Genomic DNA, 19,665 nt, shown 5'->3' on the forward strand with positions numbered 1-19,665 from the left:
CTTCTCCACGAGCCAGTACTTTCACTTTTGGGCTTTTGGAGACACAGTTCCAAGCAAGGCTGGAGCTTGTCTGTGCTGCGGGTTGCTGGGACTCCCCGAGTCTCAGAGAGAAGCAGGCCTGCGAATGCGGCCCAGCCCCGAGAATTGGCCAGACCCCTTAGCTCCCAGCCGCAATGTCTGCTCGGTGGTAGCAGAGAAGTGATTCCTTCATGTAAGAGCCTCCACCCTGAGCACTCAACATTTTCCAGGTCCTGCATCAGACCCTTTACAAAGCTTCCCGCCACTCCTTCTAATAGCCCTCAGGGTGAGCGTTAGAAACCTCAGTTGGTTCAGAGAAACACATTCAAGGTAGAAACCATAGAAACATATAACCTAGCCAGCCAGACCTTAATAATATCCCTGCGTTTTTTTTTTTTTTTTTTTTTAAAGATTTTATTTATTTATTTGAGAGAGAGAATGAGATAGAGACAGAGAGAGCATGAGAGGGGGGAGCATCAGAGGGAGAAGCAGACTTCCTGCTGAGCAGGGAGCCCGATGTGGGACTTGATCCCGGGACTCCAGGATCATGACCTGAGCTGAAGGCAGTCGCTTAACCAACTGAGCCACCCAGGCGCCCCAATATCCCTGCTTTTAATAATGTTCGGAGAGATACTGCATTTCTCTTCCAACAAAGACGTGGCGAAATTAGTTGAGGTTGGATGTTGTGCGATACTGGGTCTCATCACTCGGTAGGATGTAGCATCTCTCACGTTCCTTAGGAACACTTACAGATGGGGACGCTGAGGCTCAGAGAGGAGACAGCTCCCATGCAAACCCTACTATGCTCCTTCCCCAGCTGACTCACTACACCATGCTGCCTTCCCATCTGCTCCTATTCCAGTAGCCCTGGAAGTGGGTCTCTTTCCCTCTAAGCTCCAGCTCCAAGACAGGCTTGGGACTGTTAGGAAGCAGAGCGGAGGTCAGTACTTACCACCTGGACACACTCCATGAGGGGCAGGCGCACAGCCTGGTTCCCAGAGAGGCTCACCACACAGGCTGGGGTGTCCGGGGTCCCCTCCAAAAGCGCCATCACAGCTTCCACACCCATCCTGCTGCCCTGCAGAAGCCCAGGGAGCAAAGACAGTCTGGTTCAGGCCTCCCCATCTAGACTCAGCCTGGAGAGCTAGGGCACTCATGGCCCCTCCAGATCACAGGGTTGAGCCACATATTTGAGGACTATAGCCAAGAACTTACTGGACTTTACCTCCCTACTCAGATTTCATCTAAGCTTGATGATTCCTCATCCTCTGGCCATTCTATTTGGTTCCAGAGAAATACGTCCACTGTAGTAATCAAGGACGTTACGGAGACTTAATAATATTCCCTTCTTATTGATAAAATAAGGAAGAGTATGGCCTCTCTCTTCCAATGTAAGTAGGATAAGAGGGTTCAATCTGAGTGTCTGAAGTTAGATCTTAATAATGTTATTAATGCTCAAAGTGGAGATCTGAGAGCTCACCATTTGGGGAGCATAGAGTTCCCCATCAGTTTTTGCAACAGAAGAGAACTGGTAAGTGTACGGGAATGGGTCAAGGGCCAGTGCCGTCCAGAGGCTGGAGGCGGGCGACATGGTCAGCGGGGTGCGCCCCTGTCGTGGTGAAGCGCAGTTCTGTGGACTATGGGTTCTAAGACGCCAGGGCCCCGGGACCCCACGACTCACCAGGATTCGGTCAAAGGCTGACGGTGTCCCACCCCGCTGCACATGCCCCAAGACAGTGACCCGAGTGTCATATCCCAGACGCTTTACCACCAGCTGAAGAGACCAAAAGAGGGACAGAGAGAGGGATACAGAGTCAAAGACCGAAAACAAGCAGAGACTGAGATAAACCCCGATGGCTTAGCCTCTTATCTTGTCACAATGCCTTGGACACCCGGGGGCAGGAAACTTGGGGAGAGATGTGCAGAAGGGCTAAGGGGAGACTCAGAAATGACTAGGGAAGGGGGATGGTGTCCAAGGCCTCTCTGGCTTCATTCCTACTAACGTTCTTGATGTCCTCGGAGGTGATTGGTTTCCCATTCCTGTCGATCGCACCCTCAGCCACAATGATGATGTTGAGACGAGAACCACGGGTCCTTGTCTGGTCGAGAGCAAAGAGAAGAGCGGTCAGTGGAGGGAAACTGATGGACGGGAAGGGCAGCATCGGTGGAACAGGCGAGGGTTTTTTTAAGGGCAAAATAAAGTGCCAGTACCTCGCTGAGCCGGCGACAAAGATGTTCCTCCCAGTCATCATCTGGTGGACATTCAGGAATAAAAACCCAGTCAGCCCCACAGGAGAGGGAGGTGACAAGGGCCAGGTATCTGAGATGAGAGGCAGAAGCACCGTGCTAGGAGCCACACTCCACCAACAGCCTCACCCGTACCCAGCGGGACTGCCTGGCCCCATAGTCGGTGGGAGGTCTGAGGATCGGTGGTTTCCTTCTTAGGGGAGGGTAAGAGCACTGCTGAGACAGCTTCTCAGTGGGATCCTGTCCCTGAAGAGCACCTTCTAGTCACGCTCCCCTACCACAGTGGCTCTAATCTCAGAGCACTGTGTGTCCCTTCACACTGGAGTGTGACACACCTGCACGTGTCGGTGGGGGGGGGGGGCGCTGGAAGCAGGGGAAGGGGCCACAGCCAGAGGAGCACGTACACCTCCAGATCTGCTACCCCTGGGAGACCTCTTTGGACTCTCCGGGGAAGAGAAGGCTACTGCTGGCACCAGAGAATCAACGAGTCAAGCTGGGGATCTTACCCACAGTGCCGGCCCATCACTTCTAACACAAACGTCCTCTGGTGGCTGCGAGAGAGAGACAGAGGGCTTACACAGTCCTAGTGTCCCTCTGGCCAGGATCAAGCCGCCACCCACATCCAGGCCATGAAACCTCCCTGGGAGATGCATTTATGCTGTTAGGCCTTCCAGCAGGCTTCCTGCGAGACCAGGAAGACCCCAGGGAAACAGGTCAGCCACAGGGCGGCTAAAACACAGCAGTAAAACGTGTCAGTCCTGCGGCTCTGTTCCAGGGAGCGAGGGGGCCCAGGAAGGGAAGGAGAGCGAGGGAAGGGAAGTGAAGAAGTGAGGACTCGACTGGCCTGGAATCCCCTAGGATTACCCTGACCAACTGCCACTTGCTGTCCTCCCATTCTCACATGCTGAGCAGGGGCGGCGGCGGCCTCCATGATCGCGCTGACTCGGCTGAAAGGGGAACTGAGGTTTGGGGCTCCCTGGATTTGTCTCAGGTTGGACACTAATCACTTGGGAGACCCCAGGGGTACTCAAGCCCTCAGAGCTACAGCGTGGACAGTGGGCGAGACAATGACAGAGGCAAACCTACAGCATCTAGACAGCAGTGCAATTTCAGGGCTCTAGGGATAACTCTTCGTTAAAAACAGTGTTCCGTGTCTTCCTCAGTTTCTTTCATGAGTATTTTATAGTTTTCTGAGTACAGATTCTTTGCCTCTTTAGTTAGGTTTATTCCTAGGTATCTTATGGTTTTGGGTGCAAATGTAAATGGGATCGACTCCTTAATTTCTCTTTCTTCTGTCTTGTTGGTGGTGTATAGGAATGCAGCTGATTTCCGTGCATTGATTTTCTATCCTGCCACTTGACTGAATTCCTGTATGAGTTCTAGCAGTTTTGGGGTGGAGTCTTTTGGGTTTTCCACATAAAGTATCATGTCATCTGCAAAGAGTGAGAGTTTGACTTCTTCTTTGCCGATTCAGATGCCTTTTATTTCTTTTTGCTGTCTGATTGCTGAGGCTAGGACTTCCAATACTATGTTGAATAGCAGTGGTGATAGTGGACATCCCTGCTGCGTTCCTGACCTTTGAGGGAAAGCTCTCAGTTTTTCCCCATTGAGAATGATATTCACTGTGGGTTTTTCATAGATGGCTTTTATGATATTGAGGAATGTTCCCTCTATCCCTACACTCTGAAGAGTTTTAATCAAGAAAGGATGCTGTACTTTGTCAAATGCTTTTTCTGCACCTATTGAGAGGATCATATGGTTCTTGTTCTTTCTTTTATTAATGTATCACATTGATTGATTTGCGGATGTTGAACCAACCTTGCAGCCCAGGAATAAATCCCACTTGGTCGTGGTGAATAATCCTTTTAATGTACAGTTGGATCCTACTGGCTACTATTTTGGTGAGAATTTTTGCATCCATGTTCATCAGGGATATTGGTCTATAATTCTCCTTTTTGATGGGGTCTGAGCCAAGATGTCCATCAACAGATGAATGGATAAAGAAGATGTGGTATATATATATATATATATATACACATATATATATATATTCCATTGTATGGAATATTATGGAATATTATGGAATGGAATATTATGCAGCCATCAAAAAAAATGAAATCTTCTTTAAAAAAGGGGGGGGGGGCACCTGAGTGGCTCAGTCGTTTAAGCGGCTGCCTTCAGCTCGGGTCATGGTCCCAGGGTCCTGGGATTGAGCCCCATGTCGGGCTCCCTGCATGGCGGGAAGCCTGCTTCTCCCTCTCCCACTCCCCCTGCTTGTGTTCCCTCTCTCGCTGTCTCTGTCAAATAAATAAATAAAATCTTAAAAAAAAAACAAAAACGAAATCTTGCCATTTGCAACGACGTGGATGGAACTAGAGGGCATTATGCTAAGCAAAATAAGTCAATCAGAGAAAGACATGTATCATATGACCTCACTGATACGAGGAATTCTGAATCTCAGGAAACAAACTGAGGGTGGCTGGAGTGGGGGGCGGGTGGGAGGGATGGGGTGGCTGGGTGATAGACACTGGGGAGGGTATGTGCTATGGTGAGCGCTGTGAATTGTGTAAGACTGTTGAATCACAGACCTGTACCTCTGAAACAAATAATACATTATATGTTAAAAAAAAAAAAAGATAGTAGGGGAAGAATGAACAGGGGAAATAGGAGGGGGAGATGAACCATGAGAGACTATGGACTCTGAGAAACAAACTGAGGGTTCTGGAGGGGAGGGGAGTGGGGGGATGGGTTGCCCTGGTGATGGGTATTAAAGAGGGCACGTTCTGCACGGAGCACTGCGTGTTACACGCAAACAATGAATCATGGAACACTACATCAAAAACTAATGATGTAATGTATGGTGATTAACCTAACATAAAAAAAAAAGTGTTCCAGCCCCCAGCAAACTGGTTGTTCGAGTCTACAGCTCCCACGTGTTCCTCTTCTCTAGACGCCAGCCCTCTAGCCGCTCCCGGCGGCCCCCCTCCTACGCCGCCCCCTTACCTCTGAGCAGTAGTGGTGATGGCATCCACGATCTCTATGATCCGGTGCAGGGCAGAATCGGTGCCGATGGTCATATCGGTGCCACAGAAGTCATTGTCAATGGAGCCCACCAAGCCCACGATGTTCAGGTAGCTGGACTTGGTAGCCTCCTCCGCTGTGATCTTACCTGACAAAGAGAAGCAAACCAGGAGCCACCGGGTGAGGTGCCCGGCACGCCACAAGAGCAGGTGACTGGGGAGAGAAGGGCCTGCAGCCAAGGGAACCATAAAGCAATGGCAGAACAAGGAGGGCAGAGGCTGCCTGTTCGTGTCTGGGTAACGATTCCCTCCGACGGGAGGAGAGGGCTGTGTGTGCACGCGCACAAACCATACTCGTGACAACAACGTCTCACCCGCTTTCTGGAGGTCATTCAGTAAGTCACTCCACTCGGAACGGAAGGTGTCAGCCCCAGTGAGGCTGCCATCACCCCCAATGACACACAGATTGGTAATCCCATGCTTCACCAGGTTGTGGGCAGCGCGCAGTCGCCCCTCTCGGTCCCGGAAGTCCTTGCACCGGGCACTTCCAATGACTGTGCCTCCCTGTGGGGAAGAGGTAGAAGTCAGCTCCCCAGAGGACACAGCCAAATTTGGGCACAACATGCTAAGATTCCCCCCATTCCAGCACTGATGGGCTGTCATAACCACGTGCCTTTCCAGGAAGTGCCCCGACATCCTTAAGAGTCATTTGTCCTTTCTAAAGGAGAGAGAAATGATGCTGGCTGAGCTATCCTTAAGAGTCATTTGTCCTTTCTAAAGGAGAGAGAAATGATGCTGGCTGAGCTATCACAGGGTCATTCCTTATATTCTGCTACACCTCTTGGAAGTCTAAGATCAACCCATTCCATTGAAGGCTTTGTCATCAAAGTGATTATCCTCAAGGAGAGCAAAGGAATACACCCATGCTGTTGGCTTTTGGACTCATCTCTTTCACACGTTCTTAGACGTGTAAGAAATAGCACTGGCTTCGGTCCTGGAAATTCTCCCTAGCGACCTGACTTTATCAGACTGCGTCCAAACTATTCCTAGGAGTTCATCCCAATGTGCTTGGTAGTACTTTTTCCCTCTTGAACTCACTGATTTCTAACTGTAACCAGGCACCGCCAATTTCCTCTTTGCTCCTCAGGCTAGGGTGCTAGTAGAAGGAGACACAATACCCACCCACGTATTCACAAGGAAAAATAGCTCTGAGTATCCCCAGGGGCTCGTAGATACCCCGAGAGAGGTAAGTATACTTAGGGCTTTCACAAATCATATAAACTCGTGGCATCCACGCCTTTGGGAGTATTGAGGGAGAATTCTGGCTCATTCTCAGACCACAGAACAGCAGGCACCATTGCCTATAAAGAACCTGCACGAAGCTGCACACTAAATTTCTGCCCATGGATTTTTAGAGACTCGAGGTAAAGAATGGGGATACAAATGTAATTTGTAGATTTTTCAGTAAATCAGAAAATAGGTATTTGACTTAGAGAAAGTATAGTACAAAGGGCTGTGGATACAATCAGCATAATTTTAGGGTGTTTTTGGAAACTCGAAAACGCTGTATCGGTTCCCTTCTCCCTTAAACACTCTGGTTTCAGGTGACCTGATCACCATCACATGAGGACTGGTGGATTTCGGCTCTACTTCTGGCCCTGGCTCCAGTCCTCTGGTAAGGTTATCTTCATGGCCAGACCTTCCCCGTGACCCCAGAGCAGGTCCTGCCAACGCACCGGCTCCTCAAGTCTTGCCTGCAACCTTTCTATAAAGAGCAAACTGTCCTGTGACCGCGTTCCCGTCCCCAAGCCACCCTAGGAAAACAGGGTGATGTTTTCGAACTCAAAGAGTAAAGGGCAATCGTGGCATCTCTCTTGTCATAGAACCCTTCACATCCAGCCACATGGGGGGGACTTGGACAACCGTGAGGCCAAACCACAGTGGGGTGCAAAAAGGACAGGACAAACATGGGACAGGAGTCCTCGGGAACATACCAGCTGCAGCATCATCGAAACGCTCTCCCAGGTGGCCTCCCTGATTTGATCTCCGCCATCCACCAGGCCTTGGTAACCCTGCGGGGCACATTACACCCATTCAGCCTCTGCTTGGCCAGTTCTCCCTAAACCCCCACGATTAAGACAGGATCCCTGGGAAGAAGTTCTCTGAGAATCAAGTCACCTTCTCCCATTACTGATTCCTGGATGCCCATGACACTGTCATAATTAACACAGTCCAAGGAAGAAGACGTCAACTTTTCAATACCCTCTTCTAGTTTCTCACAGTCTCAAAAGGGCAGGATGTCCTTCCTGATATTTCATCCTAATTCCTCTTCCTTCTGGCTCATCCCAAGTCCTCCAATCTGCTTCCCAGGGAACTAGATAACAGATGGCTTTGATAACAGTAGAGGGAAAAGAGAAAGGTGTTGGAGGGAAGGCGGGAGAGAAGTGGGACTTGAAAGGATAGAACTGGGGAGAAGGCAGATAAACCTTACAGAGAGAAGAGTGGAAAAAGAATGAGAGGGAAGGGAGAGAAGGGAAGAGGAGTTAGAGCCTCAGGAGGTTCAGGAAACTACAGAAATCTGATGAGACTCTTCCCTCCAAAGGCTCTATCTCTGGATATACTAAATTTTCTGCGAAATACTCATTTCAGCTTTTCTCTTTGTCTTGGTGGAGGTAAGGGGAAGAGAAAGTTACTTCTTCCTTTAAATTGGGCACCATGAGGACCGAGTCTGCAGACCCCTAGATCCCACCATCATTATCGGAGACAAGTGGTGGGGACACTCATGGAGACTGGGAGCCCAGACAAAGCATGTAACTGGGAGGTGAGGAAAGAAGAAGTGGGGAGGGAGGAGCAGAAAACAGAGAAAGAACGACAGAGAACGAAGTAGAGAACCAACCTCATGGACAAAGAAGACACGGGCACCAGTAAAGATACCAACTCGAACCACAGCCCTGACAGCAGCATTCATACCTGCAAGGAGGGAGGAAAGATGACAGGGAGAGGTTAGTCCTCAGAAAAGCAGCCTGGACTACAAGACACGACTCAGTCCTTTTCTTAGGCTTTTCTCTGAATCTGGAATACTCCTCTCCTCCAAGTCTTCTGGCCTCCCACTAACACTGAATTACCACGTTCAGTGTTTATGTAGCTCCAGATACCCCCGATTCCTCTCCCTTCCCCCCCAAAATCCCATCTTTCCTAAGACCTTTCCTTGCCAGGGCAATCTGGGGAATCATAATCTTGAATGCTTACTGTAGTGTTAGACACTGCTAAATGCTTGTCTAACCTCATCTCATTTAATCCTAGCCACAAGCCTGAAGCTGCCTCCATTTTACAGATTTGGAAACTGAGGTTCAAAGAGGTCACGGTCACAGAGCCAGTCTCCCCACTGGGAGAAATAATTAGGACTAAAACTAATTAGGACTAAAACAGAGAGGAGAGCCTTTCCCCTTTCTCCCACTGAAGTATCATTCCTTCCCTGTAGCTACTCAGTGACGAGAACCATCTCTCCCACGAGTACTGAGGAGGAACCACCCTGAACAACACACAACACATGGTGGAAGCTATAAAGGCCCCCATACTGGAACCAATGTTACTGATAACTGCAAAGTAAGCAGAGCTTCCCTGGTGAGAGATGGAAGACATTCCTGGGTCTTGATCCCGGTAACCCCCTCCTGCCTTGTAATGGGAGGAGGGGCTCACAGTGATGCTCAAGGACACTCAGAGCCAAGATAGATCAATTTCTTGTGAACCATTTTAACTATCTTCCCTCAGATATGCCAGTCCATTTTTTTTGTTTGTTTCAATCTAAAATGTATTCCTATGGTCCTCAATCCTGCCTAGAGAAATATCATATATCAGTGAGCACTAGAGAAACCAGTAATTAGAAAAATCTGCAGCAGCAGACTAAAATCCATCATGAACTACTACCTGGAATGGAACAGAATCAAAAAGACCAGAATGTCTGTTTTTTGGGGGGAGGTGGGAGTAGGGTTGGTAATAGACGGCTATGCACGCCAAGTCAAATCAAAGGTCCATTCACTCATTAAGCAAATATTTACTGAATACCTACCATGCTCCAGGCACTATATAGGCACTGGGGAAACAGCGGTGAATGATATAGTCTAGGGATACGAAGATAAAGGACTTGGTAATGGTCCTCAAGACTTGCGAAGAATATAATATGGTTACAACATGGATCCATATGAAGGACGTACGTACAAAGCACAGTGGGAACAAGGAGGAGCATCTCAGCTTCCAGGAGGAAGTCAGGACAGGTTATACAGAAATGACAGCATTTGACCTGAAACCTAAAGGACAATATCCTTATAAATCTTTTTTGTAAGGTAGACACTTTAGGTGAGAGTGTTCTAGGCAGGAGAGTAGCACAAATGAAGGCAAGAGTCAAGAAACAACCTTAGATGGCCACCTGGGTGGCTCAGTTGGTTAAGCGTCTGCCTTCGGCTCAAGTCATGATCCTGGGGTTCCGGGATCAAGTCCCATATCGGGCTCCCTGCTCCGTGGGGAGCCTGCTTCTCCCTCTCCCTCTGCCCCTCCCCTGGCTCGTGCTCTCTTGCTCACTCTCTCAAATAAATAAAATCTTTAAAAAGTCCAGTACTATGAAGAATAAACTGTAAGACAGGAAGACAGAAGCAGTGAAAGATGAAGCCACACAGGTAGGCAGGCAGCCGCATGCCACGTGAGGAACTGTGGCTCTTATTCTGTAGGCCAAGGTTTGACTGAGATCCATGGGTGGTGGTTTCAGGAAATCCATGAACCCCATGAAACTGCACGAAAAGTTTTCTGGGCACGGGAATTTCCTTTGGGAGAAGGTCCACAGCTTTCATTTGATACTTAAAGGGGTCTGTGACCTAGGAAAAAAAGTTGCAAATGATGGAGAATCTTCGAAGAATTTTGAGAGTGGAGAGACACGATGCTCTGTGCATATCAGAAAGATCACCATGGCAGCAACACAGAGGAAGCTGGGATAAGATGGCTATCTGGCAGCCTAGGCAAAAATGATGAGGGCCTGGACTAGGAGAGTGGCATTTGGGACAAAACAGAGACACTGGACAAGGAGACACCTAGGAAGCAGAAGCACAGCTATGTGGTTAGATTTCAACGTGTTGGAGAGGACGATGGAAAAGCCCCAGGAATGACTCAGGTGCAGGGTACAACAGTGGTGCGATTAACTGAGCGGAGGCGGGTTTTGAGTCAGGCAGGTGGGGTGCGGATGACACATTCCTACTGGGAGACGTTGAGCTTGAAGTTCTTGCGGGACATCCACGTGGACTTGGAAGAGGCTGTCTCAAGAGAATACGTAGAATCTGAATGGGAAAGGCAAGGAATGGAATGCAGAGGAAAACTAATACTGAAGGAATGGGTAGGGGAAAACGGGATCCAGGAGGGAGACTAAGGAGGAGCAGCAAGAAAGACAGAAGGAAAACCAGGTCTTAGTGATGTCTTGGAAGCCAAAGGGGGCAGTTTCAAGAAGTTGAAACAGTGCTGAATGCTTCCAATAATTGATCTCCGATAAGAACTGAAAGACTGGGCTTGCCTACAAGGGTCCCTGGTGAGCACTAATGTCAAAGCTCACTTCCACCACCACTGAGGCAAAGCCACATGAAGTCCAGAAGTCTAGACTACTGAAGGGATCAAAACAGAAAAATCTGTGATGGGAAGGGGCTTCTCAGAAGCTTTAGGAAAAGCCTTTGTGTATGAAAAGAACAAAGAGTCAACGCAAAGTCATCAGTGATTTAGGAAAGAGGTATAAAGTCAGTAAGATCAGAACAGAAATGAAACTATTGTTTATTTATTTTCTAGACTTTGAAAAGGCCTGTGGGATTCTCTATGGGATACCTGGAGTTCTGGAGTATGAATTTGTAATCTTAAGAAATAAGGAAAAAACATTCTTCTGAAATTTATAGGTTGGAATGCTGTTTCCCACTCCCAAACTGAGTAAGGGTAGGGGAGAAAAGATTTAAGAAAAACAAATGACTTAAAAGGTTTTAAGTGTAAAGTAAACAATAGATGGTGGGTAGGAAATATCCAAATCCATGGGGCAGAAAAAAAATCCCACAAGAAAAGAAGATTCTTTCTCTTCTCTCCTCCCTTTACCTTCTTACCTCAATCCTATCAACCTCCAGAGGCCATCCTTCCTGCCTCTAAGTTGGACAGCTGTTTCCCTAGGAACCAAGTTTCAGGGCTCCCTTCATCGTCCCCTATACCTGCGTCTCAAACCCCCAGTTCCCTAGAAATCACAGACTGGGATGTATACGTAACTTTTACTAGGGAGTCCCAGTAATTCTTTGGGCTCTCCTACTTAACATTACTGGCCTATTCTGGCCCCAGACCAGTCCTGGCCAGGATCTCCTTGGCTCTTCCACGTTGCCCTAAATAACCCTGTGTTTGCAGCTGTCTGACTTATTAGAAGCAAGACGAAGGATAAGATTACAGGCACCACCCAGGGGGTATTCTGGGTACAGCCAGGAGAGGGGCTCTGGAGAACATCAGAGGCACGTACTTTGGAGTTTCTAATTACAGCCTGCAGGGAAGAGGCTTTGGGGAGAACTATGGGTGATGGGTCTCTTAGACATGAGACAAAAAAGACTAATAAATGAGTTGGTCACTACCTTTTTGAAAGCAGATGTTAAAAAGTTTCTTTCTACCTTAACTGAACTTTGAATAGGAAAAAAATATCCTTTAATTCCAACATAAGAAATAAATGTTAGATCTGAATTACACTTCTGAATATGTAATTAAAATTATGAGTCCTAGAACAGCAATCCAGAGAGGTCATCGAATCCCTGTTCGTGTAAACCTTTAAAACCTTTACAAACAGGATAAACAGGCATTTGGAGTGGACCGCCCATCTGAACACAGAGGGCTAGAGCAAACGGCTGAGATCCTTTCCAGCAAACAAGCCAATGTCATTAGGCCAAATATGGTATGACTGAGCAGAGCTGGGGCCATTCCTGGGCTGAAGTGGGAATCAGGATTCGTATCTACTCAGCCCAGCTTCTGAGCTCAAGCTGTCTGCTTTCTGGCCTCTTTCTATTTTAAGAAGTTATGAGCTTTGCTGAACTCAGGGGATGACAGAACTGTGGCCTCTCTGGATTTTATACAGCCTGACCTCACTCTCCCACATGGCCCACAGCTTCTGGGGAAAAATCATTTCTGTGTCCTCCTCTCCCTAGGAAAACTACAGATCATTAAACCTATCTCTGGGCGGGCCACTGTTGTATTTGAGCTGCTCCCTCAGCTGGGACCTCTCGGCTCTACTTTGAGTTTTCTGCTCTGCTTCTCTGCCTCTCTTACTTTCATCCTGTACCAACTACTCCCATGCACCTGTGATGTTACGTGGCCTCGCAGTGGGATATTTCCCTCGGGACACTGTGCCTGTCACAGGATTCCACAGGCCTCGGTCTAGCTGGCCCTCCAGAAATCAGCTTATGGTAGCCCCTGCCTCCATGAAGGATGATCTTCCCTTAAAGCAGGTGACAGTCCCTCTAAAATGAGGGTTTCTCGGGGTGCCTGGGTGGCTCAGTCGTTAAGCGTCTGCCTTTGGCTCAGGTCATGACCTCGGGGTCCTGGGATCGAGCCCCACATCAGGATCCCTGCTCCGCAGGAAGCCTGCTTCTCCCTCTTCCACTCCCCCTGCTTGTGTTCCTTCTCTCACTGTGTCTCTCTCTGTCAAATAAATAAATAAAATCTTAAAAAAAAAAAAAAAAAGAGGGTTTCTCTGCTCAGGATCAGAAGCTGGAAGGGCTCTGCTACTCTCAGACCCAAGTTAAATCCTAGGTCTCTCTCTCTATCTCTTTTTTTACCTCTTTCCCTCTCCAGAGAGCCCGTCTTTTTCATAATTTCCTAACTTCATATAGCTCCCTTGGATTTTTAGCAGGCTCCTGCTTCACTTAATCCAATTTCACAAGCCACCCTACCAAGGTTTTAGGGTCAACACTCAGAGTTTACGTAGCAAGGGATTCTTTCAAGGAGAGAACAGAGAAGCAAGAGAAGCTGTGCATTCCTAATCTGGCCACTCCTGAACTCAGACTTCTCTGCCCTCCTCCCTAAGCGTCCTTGTTCTAGCATTCTCGTGTTCATGGTATATACCACGGGTGTAACTCAATAAACATTAGTTTAAAAACATATTTAACGTCTAGATTTACTAATGAGAAGGATCATAAGAGCAAAGACGACATGTGACCTTTTCATCGATGTATCCTTAGTGCCCACCATCCTGCTCGCTACACAGATGCTCAATAATTCCCTTTGCATTTAATTAGGAATACGTTTATTTAGCACTTACTACATACCAGGCACTGTTGGAGCAAGAATCCATTCAATGAAGAGTTCGGTTTCTTGAAATCTACCTTGTCTGGGAACCCTTCCCTGGTTAATCCTCCCAAGGCCTAGCATTTCATTATATACGTGGGTTCTACTGGGCTAAGGACACTTGATTATTGTTATTTATGAGCCTTACATAAGAACTCTAGGAATGTATGTTATGTCTCCTCCTAAAACTACATATTCCCCAAGGAAATCAACTTCTTCACAACATACAGGACAGGGCTCTAAACAAAGTGGGTGCTTAACACGAAGTCTAGGAAGCCTAGGGAGAGTGGAGTAGAGCGAAGGGGACACTGGCTGACATGTCTTTCCTTCTCTCTTTTTCCCAGCACAGTGTCCATGTCCTGGTGTCCCTCTGCCTCTCTTCAAGGTATTATAAACTAGAATATACAAGACCATCAAAGGAGAAAAAAAAAAAAATCACACGTTCCCTATCTCCCACTTCATTTTTCCACACACCTGATTTTCCTGACTTCCAGGTTTCTGGGACTCAACCCAGAAAGGGGTTCCCTCTGCCCTTGCTCTCGGCCCACACCCTGCCGACCCCGCCCTATGGGTCTGTACCGATTAACTGTTCCTGTTTGTTGGAGGGCTGGAGGACTGCAAGAGGAGAAAGAGGCCAGAGAAGAGAGAGATCGAAGCAGAACTGTGCCTAGTAAAAGGAAATGTCCTGTCAGAGTGAGGTGCCGGACCCGGGTCAGTGCAGGAACTCTACAGACATCAGAGCAAAACCTGAGGCTCTGGCTACAGCCCCCCAAATCCCAATTCTGGTCCCTCCCTTTCCCCACTGCTTCCAATGTGCTGGAAGTGAACCCACCCACTGCTTTCTCAACAACTGCATCTCTTTAGTCTCTTTCTAATGTAGCTTGAGGAAACACCTGTCTTTTAGGTACCAAAGGACCCAAATGGTCCCAAATCTTCAGAAAAACCTGGAAAGAAGTTTTATGAAGATTTGAGTAAATCAGAGCAAACAATATCCAGAAGCACTTGGGGACTTGGACCTGACAGAGATTTGGGGGAAGGCCCAGGATTCCAACGTGAATCTACAGCAGGAGGACATTAAGGAGGATAGTCTTGTTCTACAGGTGAGGGGAATCAAGAAACTCAAGGGGGCCCACCAGCCATGTTTTTTGTCCCTCCCCAAGCAGGGCCTTCCTCCTTACCTTGGGCATCTCCACCGGAGGTTAACACGGCGATGGCTTTGCCGATCCCCAGGGTTTTGGCTGCATGGTGCTCTTCATGGGTCATGATCCACTCTAGAATTCAAGGGAACGACCCGCTAAGACACAGGTAGATCGAGGTGCTCGGGAAATGGCTGTTAGACTGGTGAGAGCCACCTCAGTCAGGCTCTCTGAGTATACTAAGTCTGGGCTTTACAGCCTGGGTGCTTTGGACTTCTTCCAGAAGAGGGCCACAACCCTGCAGAATGACAAGCTGAAATGTCACAGTAATCAAACCCAACACCGCAAAGGTCTTGGCTAATCCCTCCCACCTCAATTGGAGCCTATTTGGAGAACAAGCTAAGGTCAAGGGGAAGGGCAGCTGACTGACCAGAAATGAGAAAGGAGGGAGGAAAGTTAAGTTAGCCTCAAGGATTCCTCCCTTTTATGAAGGGAAGGGCTGCTGCAGATGGTAGGAGTCGGATGAGGTCTGGGGCACTGACCGGACACCAGCAAAGTGGAAGCAGAAAAGCGAGGGTAGGCTGGATTACAGTGAAGATTAGGGTTCAGTTGTATGGAATTGGGCTAAGCTGGAACTGGAGTTTGAGGTTTTACATGCACATCTGAGCTTGTGCAAATCAATGGTTCAGGCTCAGGAACAGTTAAAAGACATTCTATGGCTTCTCCCATCCTCTCAGGCTCCCTCAGGCATCTCTTGACTCATCTTCAGGCCCTGTGCCTCACACGCCATGCTATCAGGTGGGAAGAGCAACAGAATCATGGCCACATATACATAGATATGGACACATGACATGTGACCACGTTCCTATTTTTGTCTGCAAGGCTTATCTCTCTCTCTCACAGGAACACACAAGACACACTTTTATATCCTTAAAATGTCAACGGAATCATCACTCTCCCAGTTACCCAGGTGAAAACCTAAATTTTTAAATTTATCTCCTCCTTACTCTCAGAGTCAAAATGGTTACCAAATCCTATTCTTCCTTCTATTGTCCCTTACCCTTCTCTTCTTGGGATCCTCACGGCCTCTCTCTACCTGAATTGCCTACAATAGCTGCTCCCCCTCTGTTTGTTTCCCTCTCCACTCTATCAGAGACACAAAACAAGCCCCATGGGAAGGTCCCCGGACCCTGGGGCCTCAGTGGAGAGAGGATGCATTCACTTGAACAGAGGCTGATGACCTTTAAGCACAGCTCCTGTTTCTGCTGTCAGTCTGGGGAAATCGGGGAAGCTGGTGACAAAGACATAGGTCACATAAACACACAAATCTGTATATGTGGCAATAAAATACATGCAATGGGACACTCATGAAGACATACATACACAAACACACATAGTATTATTAGGGGACACAGGTTCTCAGACATACTACACATAATCCGTGCTGACTGACTTCTTGGGTTGGCAGTCAAAGCTTCCATGATCTAGCCCTTGCCTAGCGCTTCAACTTTTGCTCCCATGAGTTTTCTACTCCATCATCACCTGAACATTACTTTGCTCCTCCCCACGTGTGTACTTGGGCACACTGCATCCCGCATCCAGAAGGCCACCCTCGCCCTTCCACAGATCGATAGCCCACTCTGTCATTTAAGACCAGTCCTAGTCGCAACCCTATTAACATTAAGTCTATTAAGCCTTCACTGACGACCACAGGTCAAGGAGAGTTTCTTTTTGGACCTCCTCTCATCACATATTGTCTGGTACTGGATCATTCATTTAGCATTTAATCACCACTTTATGTGGTATTTATTTTAACTTATTATTTATTGGAAAGAGAAAGAGAGCACAATGGGGAGGGACAGAGGGAGAGAGAGAATCCTGAAGCCGACTCCCTGCTGAGTGCAGAGCCCATCTCGGGGCTCAATCCCAGGACCCTGAGATCATGACCTGAGCCAAAATCGAGAGTGAGCTGCTTAACCAGCTGAGCCACCCAGGTGCCCCTATGTAGTATTTAAAATTGCTTCTTATATATTGAAAAGAAGGTCAGGCTAGATCAGGGGTCAGCAAACGATATAGCACACAGACCAAATCCAGCCCTTTTTATGGTTTTGTAGGGCGGCAAACTAAGAAAGGTTTTTACATTTTTAAATGTTGAAAAAACAATTTCACGACATGTGAAAATTACATGAAATTCAAATTTCAGCATCCATACCACTCTCATTCTTTCACACATCATCCTATGGCTGCTTAGATTATGGTGACAGAAACCAGATAGCCAGCGAAGACTGAAATATTTACTATCTGACCTTTTACAGAAAGCATTTGCAGACCCCGGGATAGATTATTGCTGTAAGCCATCTTCCCTAACTAGACTGAACAATCCTCCAGGGAGAGATCATGTTCATTTTTTAAAAAACTCTCCACAGCTTACCAAAGCCTGGTGAAGTCTATGCACATAACAGTTCAATAAATCCTTGTTGAAAGCATTAGGGAACTAACAAACAATACGAAATGCACACAGACATATGAAAACTTTTATTTAATATGCTTGGATACAAACATAGCTCCATATTCTATTTCTAACACATAGAGATACAAATAGGACTTAAGAAAGCATATAATGACAAACAGCAAAAGGAATACAATAAACACACATGGACAGAGACACTCTCCTACTAACTAGCATGCTCAGGTCCAAATTTCTACTGTTCTCAAAAAAAAAAAAGACTAACTGGTGCAAATAGGAAGGCGAAAATCTGGGAACGGAAGAACAAAACGTGAGTATGCTGATCCCATTTCCCTTGATTTTTTCCTCTCATTCACTCTGGGAACTCATCACTTACAAACCCACACAAGGATCTTTCACCCCTGGGGGCTTCAGTGAGGGAGAGAATTCACCATAACAAGGGGGAAGGTTAGGAGTGCTGACCTGCAAAAAACAGCTCAGATTCTTCTCCTGCATCTCTAAACCAGTTATAGAGGCACAGGATACAAAAATGCACGCAGATTCATCTATAAACATCCTTATAGATTCACAGTGACACACACATAGAAATACAGACATAAAATCTAAATATAAAATCACATGTGTGTAGATACGCACGCGGGAGGGAGAATTACAGGGAGGCAACATCATAGGTGCACGGATTTGAATTGGATGAGTGCCAGGATAGGAGTCGGGCAGCCAAGGGCAACGAGGTCCGAGCACCACTCACCCATCCCTGATTGCCAGGGATGGGGGCTGTGCGTGCAAGCAGAGGGAGATGAGCCAAAGGTCTAGGATTCTTCACGACGGCCCTACCCATCCCCCCTCTTCCCTCCAGCTTCTTGTGCCATACCACCACTGCTTTTCCCGTCCGCTCCTTCCAGTTCTCCCCACCGCCTCCTCCCAGCACGGTCATCCCCACCTCGCTCTCGGCTTTCCCCCTGGGCCTTTATCCAAGGGCCCCTCTTGCCTTTTAGTCTTAGCGCTCCCTTGCCACGGCTTCCTCGCAGACTGTCCTTGGGGAAGGGGGAGGGGAGCTTGGCGAACGCGGGGAGGAGCCAGGTGGAGGCAACGAGGGAGGGGAAAGAGACGCTTCCCAACCTCCACTGGCTGATGCTGGCCCGGAGGCTCCGCCTCCTCCCTCCTCTCTTTCTCCTCCTCTCGCTCCTTCGCCCAAGGACAGCTCAGATATGGTATCCGCTTGGTCTCTTCACTCCCCAGAAGGTTCTCGGGTCCCCATCTCTGTCTTGGGAGCAATCAGCTCCTACACACAGTGGAAATCAGAAATTATTTAGTTGCCTCCCAGGTTGTCCGCCGAGACAACTTTTTCCTAGCTGGGACTGACTGAGGCTCCTTGCATTCAAACACCCTCCACAACTAATAAACCTCCCCCTCTGGCCTGATGCATTGTCTCCCACCTCTTTCACTATTTAAACAAACATTTATGGAAAATTTTGGTGCCAGGTTTTGTATTAGGTGCTGAGGGATGAAACGATAAAGGAAATAGAGTCCCTGCCCTGGGGGAACGTTGAACACTGGTATTTTCTTTAGAGGGACCTCAAAACTCCTTTTACATGTATGTACCTTTCTCAGAGAAAATACAGGGCTACAAAGCAAACAGCATCCACCGCGGGAACCTGGGCCAAGTACTCCCAGGGCTAAAGGTGCCTCTTTTCCTCGATCCTCTTCATTCCTTCCTCTCTCCACCCAGGGCTTTGTGGCAATGTCTCTCCAGAGGCACCTCTCCTCTCCTGGCTCTTTCTACTGCCCTTCCTCTTACTTTTGTTTCTGCCTCTGCCTATTCTGGCTGCAAACAATAAGAATACAGATGAAGCCATTCGAATACACAAAAGTAACTTTTGTGATGCAAATGTTACCAACAAAAGAACCTGTAGACCGGGAGAGAATATTTGCAAATCATATATGTGATAAGGGACTGGTATCCAGAATATATAAATAATTCTTGCCATTCAATAATAAAAGGATAATAACCCAATTTAAAAATGGGCAAAAAGTCTGAACAGATACCTCACCAATGAAACTATACAGATGGCAAATAATCATATAAAATGATGCTGAGCATCAGACGTCATTTGGGAACTGTAAATTAAAGCAGTGAGATACCACTACATAGTATTAGAATGGCTAGCATCCAAAAAACAAACAAACAAACAAAAAACCTGACAGTACCAAATGCTGACAAGAATGTAGAGCAACAGGAACCCTCATCTTTCGTTGGGAATGCAAAATAGTACAGTCACTTTAAGAGACAGTTTCTTACAAAGCTAAATATAGTCTTATTATATGATCCAGCAACCACACTCCTCTAAGTATTTACCCAAATGAGCCAAAAACTAGATGCACACAAAAACCTGCACACAAATGTTCATAACAGCTTATTCATAATTGCCAAAAACTGGAAGCAACC

The 19,665-nt window shown here is 47.5% G+C and overlaps 1 protein-coding gene across 2 annotated transcripts in view; it reads right to left on the bottom strand.

Moving 5' to 3' along the window:
• The window catches only part of PFKM (phosphofructokinase, muscle), a 45,313-nt gene that overhangs the window by 7,545 nt on the left and 18,103 nt on the right, over positions 1-19,665 (bottom strand). The window contains exons 1-11 of one of the 2 annotated variants that reach the window (XM_032420260.1): positions 18,208-18,309; positions 14,795-14,887; positions 8,182-8,255; positions 7,280-7,357; positions 5,660-5,849; positions 5,269-5,434; positions 2,772-2,816; positions 2,230-2,338; positions 2,022-2,117; positions 1,700-1,792; positions 971-1,096 (exon numbers count right to left, since the gene is read on the bottom strand). In XM_032420260.1, the coding sequence (XP_032276151.1) occupies positions 971-1,096; positions 1,700-1,792; positions 2,022-2,117; positions 2,230-2,338; positions 2,772-2,816; positions 5,269-5,434; positions 5,660-5,849; positions 7,280-7,357; positions 8,182-8,255; positions 14,795-14,879 (1,062 nt within the window). In that variant the 5' untranslated portion in view covers positions 14,880-14,887; positions 18,208-18,309. Of the gene's footprint in view, positions 1-970; positions 1,097-1,699; positions 1,793-2,021; positions 2,118-2,229; positions 2,339-2,771; positions 2,817-5,268; positions 5,435-5,659; positions 5,850-7,279; positions 7,358-8,181; positions 8,256-14,794; positions 14,888-18,207; positions 18,310-19,665 lie in introns of those variants that run through there. The other variant, XM_032420261.1, reaches the window with a different exon arrangement.

Source organism: Phoca vitulina, unplaced genomic scaffold (assembly GCF_004348235.1).
Source record: "Phoca vitulina isolate PV1807 unplaced genomic scaffold, GSC_HSeal_1.0 scaffold23, whole genome shotgun sequence".
Classification (NCBI taxonomy): Eukaryota; Metazoa; Chordata; class Mammalia; order Carnivora; family Phocidae; genus Phoca; species Phoca vitulina.